At 42.1% G+C, this 16,023-nt stretch overlaps 2 protein-coding genes across 2 annotated transcripts in view; one reads left to right on the top strand and one right to left on the bottom strand.

Moving 5' to 3' along the window:
- lama2 (laminin, alpha 2) overlaps nucleotides 1–1,835 on the bottom strand; it is a 182,816-nt gene extending 180,981 nt beyond the window's left edge. Inside the window, exon 1 of the mRNA XM_044049818.1 lies at nucleotides 1,715–1,835. Within this exon, the coding sequence (XP_043905753.1) occupies nucleotides 1,715–1,781 (67 nt within the window). The 5' untranslated portion in view covers nucleotides 1,782–1,835. The remainder of the gene's footprint in view (nucleotides 1–1,714) is intronic.
- A 2,068-nt stretch (nucleotides 1,836–3,903) lies between these two features.
- Nucleotides 3,904–14,962, top strand: LOC122783811 (vesicular inhibitory amino acid transporter-like). Its single transcript, XM_044048668.1, has 7 exons — nucleotides 3,904–4,665; nucleotides 9,634–9,770; nucleotides 11,273–11,387; nucleotides 11,771–11,973; nucleotides 12,562–12,799; nucleotides 13,108–13,270; nucleotides 14,309–14,962. The coding sequence occupies exons 1-7, from the start codon at nucleotides 4,090–4,092 to the stop codon at nucleotides 14,626–14,628; spliced, it is 1,752 nt and encodes a 583-aa protein (XP_043904603.1). The 5' UTR covers nucleotides 3,904–4,089; the 3' UTR covers nucleotides 14,629–14,962.
- The last annotated feature ends 1,061 nt before the right edge of the window (nucleotides 14,963–16,023 follow it).

Genomic DNA, 16,023 nt, shown 5'->3' with positions numbered 1-16,023 from the left:
TGAGATATCCATCTTTGATTTTTGACTGCACAACAGTACAAGGGGGATTAAGTGGATTTTGTTTGTGTTGCTCAATGCGTTGAAAGAATATTAATCCCGGAAAAACTGCAACCCTCACTTGCTCTGGGCAAACCACAAAAGACAAAGTGATGTTTTCATACTAGGGACCATCAGGAGTGAGTGTACAGTGAGGTCTGTGGGTTATACACAGAACACTAAAACACAAACTATTAAATACAACTGCCTGAAGCCTTCCCTAACACATGTAAATGCACACCTCACATAACGTATCTCACATCATTCTGAAAGTACAGCGAGGGACAGGATGAAAGACAGGACCCCCCCACATGCATGGGTAAACATAGTTCAGACTAAATGAGAGTGCACACGACATAATCACATCTCACTTTGGCTAAGCAGCAACTTCAAAAAGGGCCGACCTACAGCTCAGCTTATGCCAACGTCTGTCGTGGTCAAGTTCAGTCGCTTAATTTGGTTTAAGAGTCTAAAAATAACCTCCTCTGTGAGGAGTGTTGGTCTCAAAAGTTATTCTAATATTAACGCAATAAATAAAAATTGTCTAAATGAGACCCTAGTTCCCTCACACACTTGGACAACAGGAGGGTTTTAAGGAGAGGAGCATTCTTACCATTAATTCTTAGACACTGGCCTATTCCAACTTTAGTCAGATTATGGAGACATGTATGACATTATCGGCCTACACTATGTAAACTCTCAAATAACATAATGAATATAGGTTTCAGTGGCAGAAATTGAAAAGAAATCTTAAAAAATAAGCCATCAGGCTCATCATTATTGTGCATGTAGTAGAAGAGCTTACGATGACAGATGAAACGGAGCAATACCACCAAAAATTGTGGGGGCAGTATAGAGTCCATAGTCCAATCAGTCAGGAAAACGACCAAAGAGTAATATTCTCCACTAATGGGACGACTTACATTCAGTGTTCATACATTCCACCGCTGCAAAATCGGCTTGTGTTTGGGGCTATTTCGAATCAAACACAATAAAATAACTTAATAACAGCACTCAGCACTGCCCTCTAGAGGAAATATTGTGTAACATCCATACCAAAGCAAAAGATGGAACGACATCCTTTCTGGTATGTTTAGGCCACCGTAGTTCCCTCACACACACACACACACACTTGGGAAAAGGAGATTGTGCCACTCTGCATTCTCACCATAATAGTGGACGTCACTGATTCTCAGACACTGGACATGGCCTACTACAACTTTCAGTCAGGTTATACAGACATGGATATTGGACAAGTTTGTTCAAATACCAGGGCTACGAGTTGGCGACCAATCCAAGATGGCGGCCTTCCTGGAAGATTTGCATTAATTGATTTTTTAATAATCACGTGTACCAACTTTCACTCCTCTCTAATAATGCCCGAGTTAATTGTCAGACTACTAGCATGTATGTCAATCTTTTTCTAATATATTTATAACCAAAAGCATCACAAACAACAAAACAAACTTGCCAGAAATCCCTCCATATGTTTCTTGTCGCATTTTTTCCTATTCATTTTAATAAAACAAACAAAAATGAGTTGTTTAGAGCAGGCACACGTTGCTCTGTGAGTAATGTGAGCACAGCTGCAGCTCATTAACTGATTGTCTGATGAAGGCTAATGACAGCCGTGAGTGAAAAGACCCTGCGCAGCAACAGTTTGTCCCGCTGTACTCACCTCTCTGCTGAGCACCGCACCACTGACACAGCATCGCGCTGAGAAGCGGGACCAGGAGTTTCTCCATCTCTGCTGCTGCTGCTGCTGGAGTTTGGTTGGAGTCCCCTGCGCGCGCGCTCTGTCGTGCTCTCGCGCGGGCGGCGTGTGGAGTTTGATGTCGGTCGAAAAAGTTTCCCAGGAGTTGACCCAAACTTTCTCTCTCCCTCTGTCTCTCTTTCCCTCCCTCTCACTCAGAATACTCCTCCTTCTCCCCTTTCTTCTCCTCTTCCTCCTCCTCTTCCTCCCCTGTGACCATGGTCAGAGCTTTAGATAGATAGACAGACAGACAGACAGATAGACTCACGTCATCATGTATGTGATATTACATATTAAAGGTCCAGTCTGTAGAAATTAGTGATATCTACAAATTGGCTTTTCAGCAGTGTTGTAATGTAACAAGGTACAAATATTTAGTTACTGTACTTCAGTACTTCAGTACTCCTCTAACTACCTTTGTTACTCATTACTACCAAATAAAATCAGAAGAAGAAGAAGAGTTGGTATTAAGGTCTGCTTTACACTACTACTAGTTTTCATCCATTCATACACTTCAACACAGGGTGTCTTGCTCAAGGACACGTATAGAATAGCAGAGCCAGGAATTGAACCCACAACCTTCCAGTTGAAAGACAACTCGCCCTACCACTGATGAATCCTAACGCCTCACTTTTTTTATACATTTACTTTTACTTCAAAACTTAAGTGCATTTTATTTCAGAAAATGACTTTTTATTACTTATGTACAATAAAATGTCATAGACTTTAAGACTTTTACTTAAGTAATATTATTTATTTATTTTTAAAAAATGACTTTAACTTCTACCAAAGTCATTTTCTGGTTAAGAAACTTGTACTTTTACTAAGTATCACTTTAAGGTACTTTATACAAGACTGGTTTTCAGTATGGATCAGGTAGCTACTCACGCACTCCTCCCTTTCCCATGAGCATCAAGGAACTACGGTGGCCTTCATGTACCAAAAAGGATGTAGTTGTATTGTATTGACCATGTAGGCTCCTGGAGAAACATGGCAGTAACAGATGCAAGGCCCTTGTCTAAAATACATATATGTTGTATTTTAAAGGCTCCTTCTGACAATAAAGACTCCTAAATGTAACATACAGTACCTTTAATTAATCAACTCTGTTGCTTTGAACCTCTTTTACCAACTAATACAATGATTTACATAGTAGTGCTTTGGAAATATAGTATGACAATCTCCACAAATGAGCTTAATCTGTTAGAAAGGCACATTTTATTAACTCTCTAATAACCAACAGAGTACACTAAACTAAATTTCAATCAGTCAAATTGTGTTTCCTGAGCTCGTAAACAGCGTTGTACGATAACTTTCCACATGTGGGCCCAATACAGGGATCCAGAGCACACAGAGACGAGCAGCACAGCTTTGACTGGATGGTGAAGTGAAAATGGAGAAGAGGCGGAGAGAGAACTACAGAGAAACTACAGAGAGCACATGTGAGGGGGAAACGCAGAGAAGGAAATAACTGAACTGGACACACAAACGTTTTTTTGGTCCTGATGGGCCCACACAATCACATGCACCTCTGCTCTATGGCTCCTCCTGCTGCCCAGCTCTACTCACCACACACTGGGGCAAAAACATGCAGATATAAACTTTAACTGAGTTACGTTTAGGGTTTTTCTTCCACTACATTTCCCAGTTTGTCAGGCCATTATATCTGTTTACTCCTTCACAACAGAAAACACCTGCGTATTATAATGTTACACTTCACCAACCTGTCAATCAATTTACACACACCTGTGAATGTTGTGCTTATGACTATTTGCATGTGTGTGTGTGTGTGTGTGTGTATAAAGTGTGTGGTTACGGGTCTAGTGTCAGCGCTCCAGAGCTCCAGAGCCAGAGAGGCTGACTCCACAGACTGTGCGGCTGAAGATGGGCTCTCTTCACTGGGCTCGGAGCTTCGGGCAGCCCTGGTCTGCTGCTGGGTCTCTGTGGGGATGGGCTGTGTCAAGGCTACACCTGAACTGGACCACAAGGTGAGTCACATCATGTTTGATATTGTCATTAATGGTTTTTACAATGACTTCACTGGTGTGTGCATTTTCGACTACAATGACGATTTGTTTACATATTACTTAATTACATATTTATTGAATTCCTCTTCTCCACTTTATCCTCAAGACACTTTATCCTCAAAAATCTATCATTACATGAAAAAAGTGTAAACATACACATAATAAACACAAATAAAAAGTTTGTTCTATACAAAGAAATGATAGTTAAGTGGCACCTGGTGCTCATTTGAGAACTTGTTTTTGTTCTGCAGGTTGATTCATCAGGATGAGGAGATGGTGGTTCTGACCCACAGTGATGAGCTGGACAGAACCTACGGTGAGGACAGTGGTCCAACCTTTGATCGCACCACAAACAGGAGTCCAAGCTCCCACAGCTCGTCTCTGAGTGAGCCGGACACCTCCGCTCCTAACAGGACTGGATCCAGCAGCACCTTATGGCGCAACAGTCCACCAACCTTCAAAGAAACCAGAGCCACTGTGATCTCCACTGGACCCAGAAGCATCACCATCACCTCAGCTGTGTCCACCACCGAAGAATCACTGTGGTTCAAAAACACCACGAGCTACGGGAAAGGACAGAGACCGTCTGAGATTCAGCCGGAGAGGACGGGAGGCCGCAGGGAGGAGAACCTGAGCTTCACCCAGAAGAAGAATGAGAACATGTCTAACAGCATGGAGGTACAAGAAAAAGGGGACGGACAGGACACAGCAGAGAGAAGTTCTCAGTTCATGGTCCTACTGGAAGATCAGAGAGAGAGGAGAAGCGACAGTGCTGACACCACTGGTCTGAATGCCTCTCCCACCATCACTGCCTGGGAGGCTGGCTGGAATGTGACCAATGCTATACAGGTACATTTATACAGTATATACAGTATGTATATGCATGCTTAAGTAAAAGGAACACCAACAAACATTGAATTTAAATGTTTACAACAAAGGTTTTAGATTTTTAACCCAAAATAAAGTGTTATTTATACTTTTCCATACACAGAATATGAGAAAAAACTACCATAAAATGTCCCCAACATAATTATACACATACAAATATGTACTAAAGTACTTTAAAATAGAGGAGTGGTATCCATTATATATTAAAAAATAGATATAGAAAGAAAGTACAGTCATGAATACACATTCTCATAGTGGAATTTAACCTAACTCTTGGTTTTTATTGTTCATTTACGGTTGTGTGTGCCTCTTTTACGTTGTTATTTTGTAACACTTTCTTATGGAGAAGTTTTGCTCATCCATTCGTCCATTATCTGTTCCATCCTTTGAAGGTCACAGTCACCAGAGCCGGTCTCGGCTGACGCCGTGTGAGAAGCAGGGACTGTTTTTATTTTAAGTCATCCATCTGTTAAGTGCTGTTTTTCTGTCTTATATTATTTCACATTTGGTGAACAGCGGCTTCTTCCTTTGATGCCACAAATATTAGCGTCCCTCGCTTTGTGCTCTCTGTCCTCATAAAGAAGGCAAAAAAGAAAAAAGAAATGCCAATAATTGTTCACATGCCAAAAGATTCAAGCATATGTAAACAATATTTTGAGGGTCTCACAGGCTGCTTGTCAAACACGTTTCCAGTCCATATAATCAAACACGACGTACATCAACTCATGAGAAGATAAAGAAGAGCTCCGGGTCGCCGTGTGTCCTCGTGGCTGTCATGCTAACGGCTTATTATGCTGTAAATAAATTCTGGGCTGTATATTCGACCGCGACGCGCATGTAAATGTGTTCTTCCACTGAACAACTGTGGTGTAATTGAATGCTGTCGCCGAGTCCATAGAGAATACTTAATGATATCAGGATGTCAATACTGTGTCTATACACACACACACACACACACACACACAGGTTCACTGCACTGCACTGAATTCCATTCATTTTATCAGCATGAATAAAAGCATTATAACCAACATTAACCATAACCAGTTAATCCTTATGTTATTAATCCTAACCATAACATAACCAATTCAAATCCTAGCCAACAACTTATCTCGTTCTTCAGAAATGCCTCATTAGGATCAGGTTTTGGTCTCCATGAGGACTTGTGGTCCTGATAAGGTCAGTGTTTATGCCTGGAACCGATGTCTTTACACACATGTGCCTGCACACATGCTCCTCCAGTGAATTTGCAATGCTGTCTGTAAACATGCAGATTCCTGATCAGCACTAATGCTGCAGTCGGCCCATAAATACATGTATGAACGCGTGATATTTAGCACATAAACAAGTATTTGTTCTTGGTTTATTGATGCGGCTCCCTCTATCTCACTGCCAGGATTTTCATTTTTTTTTTTGCAGCTGTCATTAGAGACCACAAAGAAAGAAAGAAACCCCCCACAAAACTGGGATGAAAAGGAAGAAGAGCATCACTCTCACTCACTCACTCATCTTCATGCCTCTTTATCTTTTACATGAGGGGACACACAAAGACCAACAGCCATTCACCCTCACATTCAATTTAGAGTGTCCAGTTTGACTCATCCTCAAATCTGCATGTAAAATGACACTTTAAATCAAAAATATTGTTACTTTTGTCCTCTCCGTGTCACAGAACGCATCATATTTAATCAACGTGTCCCTGCAGCTTACAAATCCAACTGGAACCTTAAACAAACAGATGGTTTAAGGTGACTCCTGCAGATAATGAGAGCCGCGAGATGTTTGAAATATTAATTATAACCTCAGATACTGGTGAGTGACCGCATAGGAACAATCAAGAGAGCAGAATGAGTCACATATTAGAAAATGATATATATATATATAAAAACTTTGTTAACAGATGTCTTAATAATAGAAATAGAAGAAAAAAAAAAGACCAGCACTTTTATCTCTTATCAAGGCTACAAAGAAAATATGTATTTTCCACTGGTGCTTTATTGATGCCAGTATAAATGACTGTCTGCCAGCTTAATAAAGTTTTTATTAGAGACTAAAATTGCTGCCAAAATGCAAAAAAAAAAAAAACAAGCTCCTGCTCTCATGGGATTATTGTGAAAGTTGGATTTTTGCAGCCTGATTGTTAATGAGCTGCAGCTCCGGTTTATTTGTGAGTGCCTTCACTGCAACGTCCAATGAAATCGTCTAACATCGAGGAACAAATGACATTAATTTTACTGCCTACGTTTGAAGGAGACTCTGAGTTACATTTTTACCTTGAAGGTCGTAAAACACGCTATTTTTTTTCTTTTTCTTTTAAAATTGCAACACAAACCACAGGGACATGAAAAAGGTCACGGGATATAATGACGTTCTAAAAAATGGCCGTCAAATATTATATCGCCATCATTTCCACCATTATCGCCCATTATCCTCATTTGAAGTATCGGCTAAAAATGACATAAAGCTGCTGTGTCCGTTATGTTTTTATTTTCATTTAACTCTTCTCTGATTTTATCCTGTGTTGTTGTTTCTTCTGCTTCCATTTCTTCACAGACTTTATTGTTGGTAATTATCGAGCACATAAAGATGCAAATTAGGAGAGCTGTATTAACTAAAAGGAGAAGTATATATAAAGCAAATAAAAGTGTTGCTTATGGTTAATAATCTGGTGCTCAAACTAACAAATTATCGTCATTCGATCAAACCTCGGTTAGAACCCACTCATCTTATGGGCTGGAGTTATGAGAACAAATTGAATCATATGAATTGAATTGAAATAATTGTCCAGTTTTATAAAATAATAAAAGAAAATAGTGTTTCTCTTTACAAGGTTTTATAGCCTAGTACATCAAAGCTTCAATATATTCAATGTAGTATCAAAGGTGACACTGGTCAGTGATTTTAATGTTTGTTATTTTAGGTTAAAATCTATTAAAATGTATTAACTCATCACTGGTGACTTAAATTCAGTAGTAACTCGATTTTCCATAGACGACAAACACACAATATTCCATCATGACATGTCCTGAACCATATTTGTGACCATATTTCATTGAATTTCAAAATAAAAGCATTTGTTTTTTCCAACAAAAACATATTTATGATGCACTCACATACACACTAACAAAAAATGACAGAAAATGACTCATTTATCTTGATATTAAGTGGTCGGCCTCATAAAATGGATTAGGGGTCACATGTGGCGCGCAGCCCACAGGTTTGAAACCTCAAAGTTTGAGAGGGATAAAAAAACAAGCAGCTCAAACTTTTCGAGTCTAACTTTTATCGAGGCTAAAAGAAAAAAAAAAAGAGAAAGTAACTTAAATGTCAGTCGGCCGTTTCTGCTGGCGTTTTCCCCTCCTCTTAATCCCCTCATGGTGAGGACAGACATTTCTCCATCACCTTCCGTGCTCAGGGCATGTGCTTGCATAAAATATTGTGCATGACCTCGAGGGCAGTGGTTGAAATCCCACACCCGGGAAAGTCCAGAGAGGAGAAGTGAATATGTAATAATAATAATGTGTCGCTCGCCATTAAGTATGTAAGGAGTAGAAAAAAGGCGGCATAAGCGCTCGGTAAATACGGCCTGAATACGCTCAATTTAAAAGGCGTGCGAGGGGTCAGGCTGTGGTGGAGATATCAGAGCTGAAAAGAATCATCTTTTCTTCTTCTTCTTCTTTCTTTTTAAATCCATCTTCTTCAAAGCCAATCATGGATTTCATTTTCCTCCCTCATTGTTTCCCCTTTGTGATTGGGAGCCAGTTCAGGTTGTGCTCAGAGTAACCAACGAGGAATTAACTGGCAGAAACACAGAGAAACGGAGGAGGAGTGCAGGGACCGCGAGGAGAGCGTCAGATTTCTCTCTCGCGCTCGCGCTCGCTTCATCCCCGGCAGCTCCATTTGAACATCAAAGCTCCGTCAGTATCTGCCTAACAGACACCAGTTAGAAAACAGTAACTTGAAAGAGCGGGAGAATGTGCACTTGTCTGTTCATGTGCTCACACTGAGTGTGTGTGTTTGTGTGTCTGCGATGATGATGATGATGATGATGATGATGTGGCTCCACGTGTACGCTCACAGTGAGGCGACCGAAAACACAGCAGCTCCATCAAAGTGCGACGTTCTCTCCTCTGATTTCCTGCTCCTCCACCTTTGACCTCCTGCTCTCCAGGCACGAGGGCCAACGTCTCCTTCTCCCTCTTTTCTGTTTTCTCCTCCTCTCCTCTGTCTTTCCCTGGCGCCCGCTGACATTTTCCCTTGGTGATCGTCCAAAGCCCGACTCGTCTCCTCCCTCTGCTCCTGCTGGTCTCCTCTGCATCCTCCATCTCTCCAGGCGTCGTGCCAGAAACTCTCCTCTCAGTCCAACCATGAGCAGACTTTTCTTTCCCTCCTCTTTCCTCATCCCTTTCCCAGTCATCTGAACATTCTTCCTGTCCATCAAGGAGACATTTTTTGGGAATTTTCATCATTTCCCACTCATGGTTTCTTACAGAAACGGCATAATGAGCAATTGTGATTTGTGAAGACTTTCTCTCTGTCCGTATTTTAGTTTCCTGTACTGATTCCCCTCCGTCTTTGGTTATGATTGTCTTATTTTTTGATTTCAAACGTGGCACATTTGATTTCATTTGATTCGGAATTGGATGATTATGGGTGCCTGGGATTTTCTCCACCTTTCCATTCTTTCTGAATCATTTTTGACTTTTTTTCCCCATCAAATCCCTTGAAATTCCTCGTTCTTTATCGCACCTCGTCGGCACCTTGTGAAATCAGACAGAGGGGAAAAACCTGCTTCACGCTGAACGTTTTTTCATGTTGTGTTCATACACATTTATCTTGATAGAATGGCAGTACAGGGAAAGAGGAAGAAACACTAAATTGTCATGGTTACGGAGACCCCCATGTCCCCCCCGTGTCTTTCTTCTCCCTCAGGGAATCTTTGTGCTGGGTTTACCCTTCGCTCTGGTGCACTCAGGTTATCTGGGTCTGGTACTGATGGTGCTGTCTGCGTGGGTCTGTAACTACACGGGGACGATCCTGGTGGCCTGTTTGTACGACGACGAACAGAGGTATGAGGATTCTTTAACTCTATATTCTGGTCTCCTGTCAGTTTTTGAAGTAGGTTTCTGATCTAGAGCGATAACACACTTTGTTCTTCACTGTTAAATAAGAGCAGGCCACAACAGACACTCATTTCCTCCCATTTTCAATCCACACACTCAACGAGAAAGGTGTAACTTGTACATAATAAACAACTGTGTTCCATACACATCAATGTAAAGTGAGTTCACACAACGCTGATTAAGCCAATCGGCTCCACACGATTCTGTGTTTCTCAGTGCAACATGTGTAGATCTTTTGTCGCCTAGCAACCCCATTACCCAGGATTTACGTCAAGAAATCGGAGACAATGGCAACTGTAGTCATGTGTTTACAAGTAATCAGAATACAAACATGTCATATAAATCTGAAAACTCCAATACAGGCCATTCAGAAACCAAAATTCATTCATTCACCATGACTTCCTGGTTTAGGTGCTGTCACGTGTATTTCCGGTTTGTTACTGCTGTATTTTCAGTGGAATCGAAGCCACTTCTTCTGCTTCTACTTCCGGAGAATTAGACAACGCTGCACATGACAAAATAGTCCATTCTGACTGAACGATTGACGCATGTGTACAATTTTGCCTCCATGTAAGCAATTTAGTTCCAGTCGTGACAAATCTTCTCCGAATGAAGACTTCTTTGCACATGTAATCATAGCAAAGAACAAAGAATAAAAACACAAGCAAAGAAAAGTCACAGAAAGTTACTCACTGCAGCTTTAACTGAAACTGCGACTCATGATCGAACTTTGACACTGAAACCACTCGTGAACATCCTTTCATTCTAATTTTAATCGGCTATCGTCAGACACTTATTAAAAAGTAATTTAAAGTCAATAAATGATTGTTTCTGGTAATCTGTCAGCTAGGGCTGCAGAGATGTTCAACAGCTGGTGTCTGCAGAAGTTACCAAGACTGTTTACTCAAGGATTACTATAATTTAGTGGAGGTTGTGCACAGAGTGTTGTTGTTTGTTGTGTCTTTTTCATTCGAGGCCGTGTTGAAACCCTCACGGCTAACGACTAAAAACAACGATGTAAATATTGGACATCAATATCGGACGCGTTAGTCACCAATGTTACCTTACACAGTTCAAGTTTTCCCCCCTGAGCGAAAACTAACAGGAAGTTAAGGAGCTGGTGTATATTTTTATACAAGTGACACTGTGCATATAGTCAATTGCATCATAGAGAGTTTTTAGACTCCGATAAAAGAAACATAACCCCGGGTAGAAGTGAGACTCAGACGCTGAGGAGCTCGTATAGAGAGTGTAAAGTTCAAAACAGCAGTTACGTCATACGCAAGTAATCAGGCCTAAAACAGGGAAAATCAAAGAAATATTAAGTAAAACGGTAGGTACATGTATGAATAATATACTTAACCGATTGAAAACAGCACGTAGGAGCAGTAACAGCGACAATGGCCTAAATACATGCATTATAAATGGAAGTTACTCCCATGTTTCAGTGGGGGGACAAAGGTCAGAGTTCGGCACAGTTACCAGGACATAGTGGAAGCCTGCTGCAAAGGACTGTGGCCCAACTGGCCCGGACTCGGAGGATGGATCATAAATGTAGCTCAGGTAGGTAACACGAACACGAGACACACGTGCACACGTTTGTTATTCTGTATCTGTAATAAAACAGCCTATAAATTAAAAGATTAAATCATCTTTAAAGTTGTTTTTGGGCGGGGGACAGGTGTCAGTAAGTTGAGATATGGTGGAGCACACACTCTACTTCTCAGAGTGTTTGTTTTCAGACAAACTGTAGATTCACCACGAGTTGCACTGGAAACCTGTGGAATTGCGTCATTCTTTTGGATCATTACGTTGGGCAAAAAAAAAGTCGATTTTTAGGACTTTATTCCTGACTACGTCACGTGCCTGGATTCCTCTTCCATTATATATGATTTTAAATTCATATTATGTGTATAAAAGTGTCTCTGTCCTCCCTCCCCCCTCAGGTCATTGAGCTGTTGATGACCTGCACCTTGTATCTGGTCGTCTCCACCACTTTGTTGTCCGACAGTATGTCGGGGTTGACTGTTCCTAGATCAGTGTGTTCTCTGGTCTCTGTGATCTTCCTGCTGCCCTGTCTGCTGCTCACTGATCTCAGGCCAGTCTCCACCCTCAGCCTGCTCTGCTCTCTGGCTCATATACTGATCAGGTGATTCTGTTTTTGTTTCATAATCATTATTTCTGACACTTCCATTGACCAAAACAGCTTTTAAATGATCTTAAAATATCTTCTAAATCACACACAATGCAAAATACACAAATGATAGTGAAACAAATTACAAAAGAGGCAAAAACAATGAAAAGCAGCGCTTAAAAATAGAAAAATACCTGGAAACACGGGGAGCAGGACGTGACTGAGCGCAGGAAAACAAACAGGATAGGACACATGGGAGCACAGAGGCTAAATACACCAGGGAGGCAGGAGTAATTGAACACAGGTGACTCACATCAGGGCAGAGCAGACGATCACAGCCGAGGGAAAACAGGACAAGACACAGGAAGTACACGCACACAAGGACGTGCTACAAAATAAAACAGGAAACTGACAAGTTACAGTCTAAACTTAGGTAATAAGGTGTCTGGAGTAAACCAGGGGTCAAGATCCAGAGGTCATGATGTGCACCTCTGTAGGGTAATCAGTCTCACGTCGCTGCCCTGTAACAATAAATACACGTCATTCTATTTGCTTTGTCCCAGATTTCCATTACGTTATTTATCGTCTCTGATTCTCTGTCAGCCTGATGGTCATGCTCTACTGTCTGAGTCTCGCCAGCACCTGGTCCTGGTCCACTCTGTCTCTGTCTGCGGACCCGGAGGAATTCCTGGTCTCTGTGGGCGTCATCATCTTCTCCTACACCTCACAGATCTTCCTCCCTCCCCTAGAGGGCAGCATGGAGGACCGAGGGCAGTTTGACTCCATGCTGGCGTGGACTCATGGTGCTGCCTGTGTGATGAAGACTCTGTTCTCGTTACTGGTTAGTGAATATTTCAGAAAATCTTGATCTTCTGAGAATTCTTTGTTGGTGCCAGAGGTCAGAGGAGAATGACCAGAAAGGCAACAGCAACTCAAATCATCTCACAGAACGCTGGAGCAGCTGATCTACATCAGCAGAACATCTCACCAGTTGCCACTTAATACCATGTTCTCTGTACCTAATAAAGTGGCCAGTGTATGTATTTGACAGCTCTGATGGGTACAGCTGCTCAGCTCAGGGTTTCTACCTGTAAACTAATTAGAAGCATCATGAGGAGACTCCATCGGTTGTTTCTGTCTCTCCATTAGGCCGTGTTGACCTGGGGCGCAAAGACCAGTGAGGTCGTCACGGACAACCTGCCCTCTGAACTCCGACCTCCGGTCAACCTGTGTCTGTTGGCGAAGGCCCTGCTGTCCTACCCTCTGCCATTCTACTCTGCCGCTGAAATACTGCAGAGCTGCCTGGTGACAGGTGAACACACTTGTGACTGTTGTTAAACTGCTATTATTCTAATTTTACAGCGTTTTGCCTCTGTAAAATAGGCCTGGTGTATGATTGTTTAAACCATTTTTCCATCATCTATTTTTCATATATGACTGGACCAACCAGGAAATAAGAATATATGAATAGCCACTAGGGGGCGACGCTGCTGGTTGCAAAAATGTTTTTTTTTAATTTTGAATAGAAGTCTAGAAGATAGAAGATAATGTCAATTTTGTTTATTATGTCCCAGCTTAGAGGAAAAAGGCTTATATGAGTGGACATCACTGTGATTGGCAGCTGGTATCGTCCAATAGGAGCCTGGCTGCAGTTTGCAAAAAATCTCAAGGCTTCAAATTGGATTAACTCCAACTAGGCAAATGTTTAGTGACGCTGTCAATCAAGAGGGATAAACACCGCCCCCCAGTGGCAACTCACTATATTCACACTGCCTGGATGGACTCAGCCAGCTAACCAGAGGAATACATACATTACATACATTTTAATTACAGGCTGTGCATGTGACTGGACTTTAACCTGTTCTTACATATATATATACATACACATACATATATATGTATATATACATATATATATATAAATTATTTATATAGTATATTTTAAGAACCAAACTCACATGCTACTTCTTTTTTTTTGCCATTTTAGAGCTGCAGTGATCACAGAAACTAACGTGTTGACTGTCAACACATTTGTCACCGTGACTTTTCACTCTTTATTGACTGTCAACACTCGTGAAGTCATCAAAATACATGGTTTCCTTTTAACCTCGGATGACGTGACGGCGTCTCTACGACCAGTAGTTGCACCGGACAAATGAGAAATGTGGACGTTTAAAGCTTCACAGTCATCCCACATTCTTAAAGCAAACATAAAATTCTCGTTTATAATGAGATCCCATTATAAATAAGGGATTCCTATGATGACACAGTGAGTCACGATGAAGCGACCCATAAACAGCATGTGATTACAGGTACAACAGCCTGTCACGCCTGAACTTCTCCTCTCCAGACTCTGCCGTCTCGTCGGGCTGCAAACGCGGTGGTGGACGTGTGTCCGGCTCCGCCCTGCTGGTCCGCGGCTCCCTGCTGATGACCTCGTACCTGCTGGCCCTGCTGGTGCCCAGGTTTTCCCTGCTGATGGGTCTGACCGGCAGTGTGACTGGGTCGGCCATGACACTGATACTGCCGTGCCTCTTTCACCTCAGGCTCTGCTGGGGTCGCCTCAGTTTGGGCGACCGCTTGGTAGATGTGGGCATACTGGTCCTCGGGGTCCTCTGTAGCGCGTCCGGTGTGATTTGCTCGGTGAAAAGACTGGTGCAGGGGCTGTAGGAGGGCAGGTGAATAGATTCTGCTGTATACACCGTGTGAGGTTAAAGGTCACAGTGACCTTGACTTGTGCCCACCAACGTCTACGCCGCTCACCCTTGAGTCTAAAGTCGGCCCCACACTAGAGGATAACTGGCCAGACTTTGTTCTCGATCTGGACCGCCCCACAATCGTGGGTGATCTGATTTGGACAGATTATCTGGCCAAATAATCCTGCAGTGTGGGGGATTAACAGACGTGATTTTAACGCCATCGGAGGCATCAGTCTTCCTGATTTCAACTCTTCAGTATTAAACATGTCCGGGAGCGTGAGCAGAACCCCGCAATAACCAATGAGAGCGAGTTGAGCGGGAATCAGAAGTTGATTCTGTCTTCTCAGTCGCACACAAAACATCGCGCGCACACACAACAGCTATTAACTGATGACACAGAAAGCCCGCCTCCATGTCTGTTTATGTTCTGAAATCACTTGATTAAACGCAGAGCGTGTGGTCCCCTGTGAGTCTTGACTGGATCGTCTAATCTGTGTTTTCTCAGGATTAAAACATTGAAACTCGATGACAAAGATGGTTGCGTCTTCAGTGCGGGGTAAGGTTCGAGAGATCGAACGTACCAAACTGGAATTCTCTCAAGACATTCTTGAAATATCACATTCACAGGAATGGAATGGACGGAAACACAAAGCCTTGAGGGTCGTCGGTACCGAGGCATACAAATTCATATTAATGTATGGTTTTACATCTTTAACACATTAACACATTAGACACAGATAACTTCAACTTAAAAGTTAAAGTGGCTACGGCCGATACATAAACACCATTTTTCTTTGCTGCATTCAAAAAGTTCCCCATAAACACGACATCGTTTCAGGCCATATCTATATCTTCTTCAGCCCAGTGTGTGAAATCGCTTAAGACAGAACGTGTTCAGACTGACTTGAGTAACTTTAAACATTGTAGTTGTTAACACTGTCAAACAACCTCCAAACACAAGACAATGTGTGGAATGTGTGGAATATGACGTCAGCGTTTTCCTAGAGTAGTCAAGTATGTGTATTCACCTAAACCCGTTGAGTGAGAGAGTGAATGGTTGTTCCTCTCTATACGTTTGCCGTGCCATTCACCCAATGTCATATGGGATTGGTTCCGACGACCCTCCTGTGGAGGGTAAAGCCGTAGACGAGGAGTGATTGAAAAGTCCACCAGGTACATTTCAGTTGGCACGAATAACATTTGATATGTCAGTAGAAACATTTTAAAAATAGTTCTCACTTTATGTCAAGGAAGGACAAGCCCTCAGGTTAGATTATTACAACAGTGTGGGGATTTAATAATAAAGCAGTGAGGACGCACGTGTGTGACAGCGCGAGGGGAACGGCTGCACGCGCTTCATCAGCAG

Source organism: Solea senegalensis, linkage group LG17, assembly GCF_019176455.1.
Source record: "Solea senegalensis isolate Sse05_10M linkage group LG17, IFAPA_SoseM_1, whole genome shotgun sequence".
Classification (NCBI taxonomy): Eukaryota; Metazoa; Chordata; class Actinopteri; order Pleuronectiformes; family Soleidae; genus Solea; species Solea senegalensis.
This window is presented reverse-complemented; position numbering and strand designations above follow the sequence as displayed.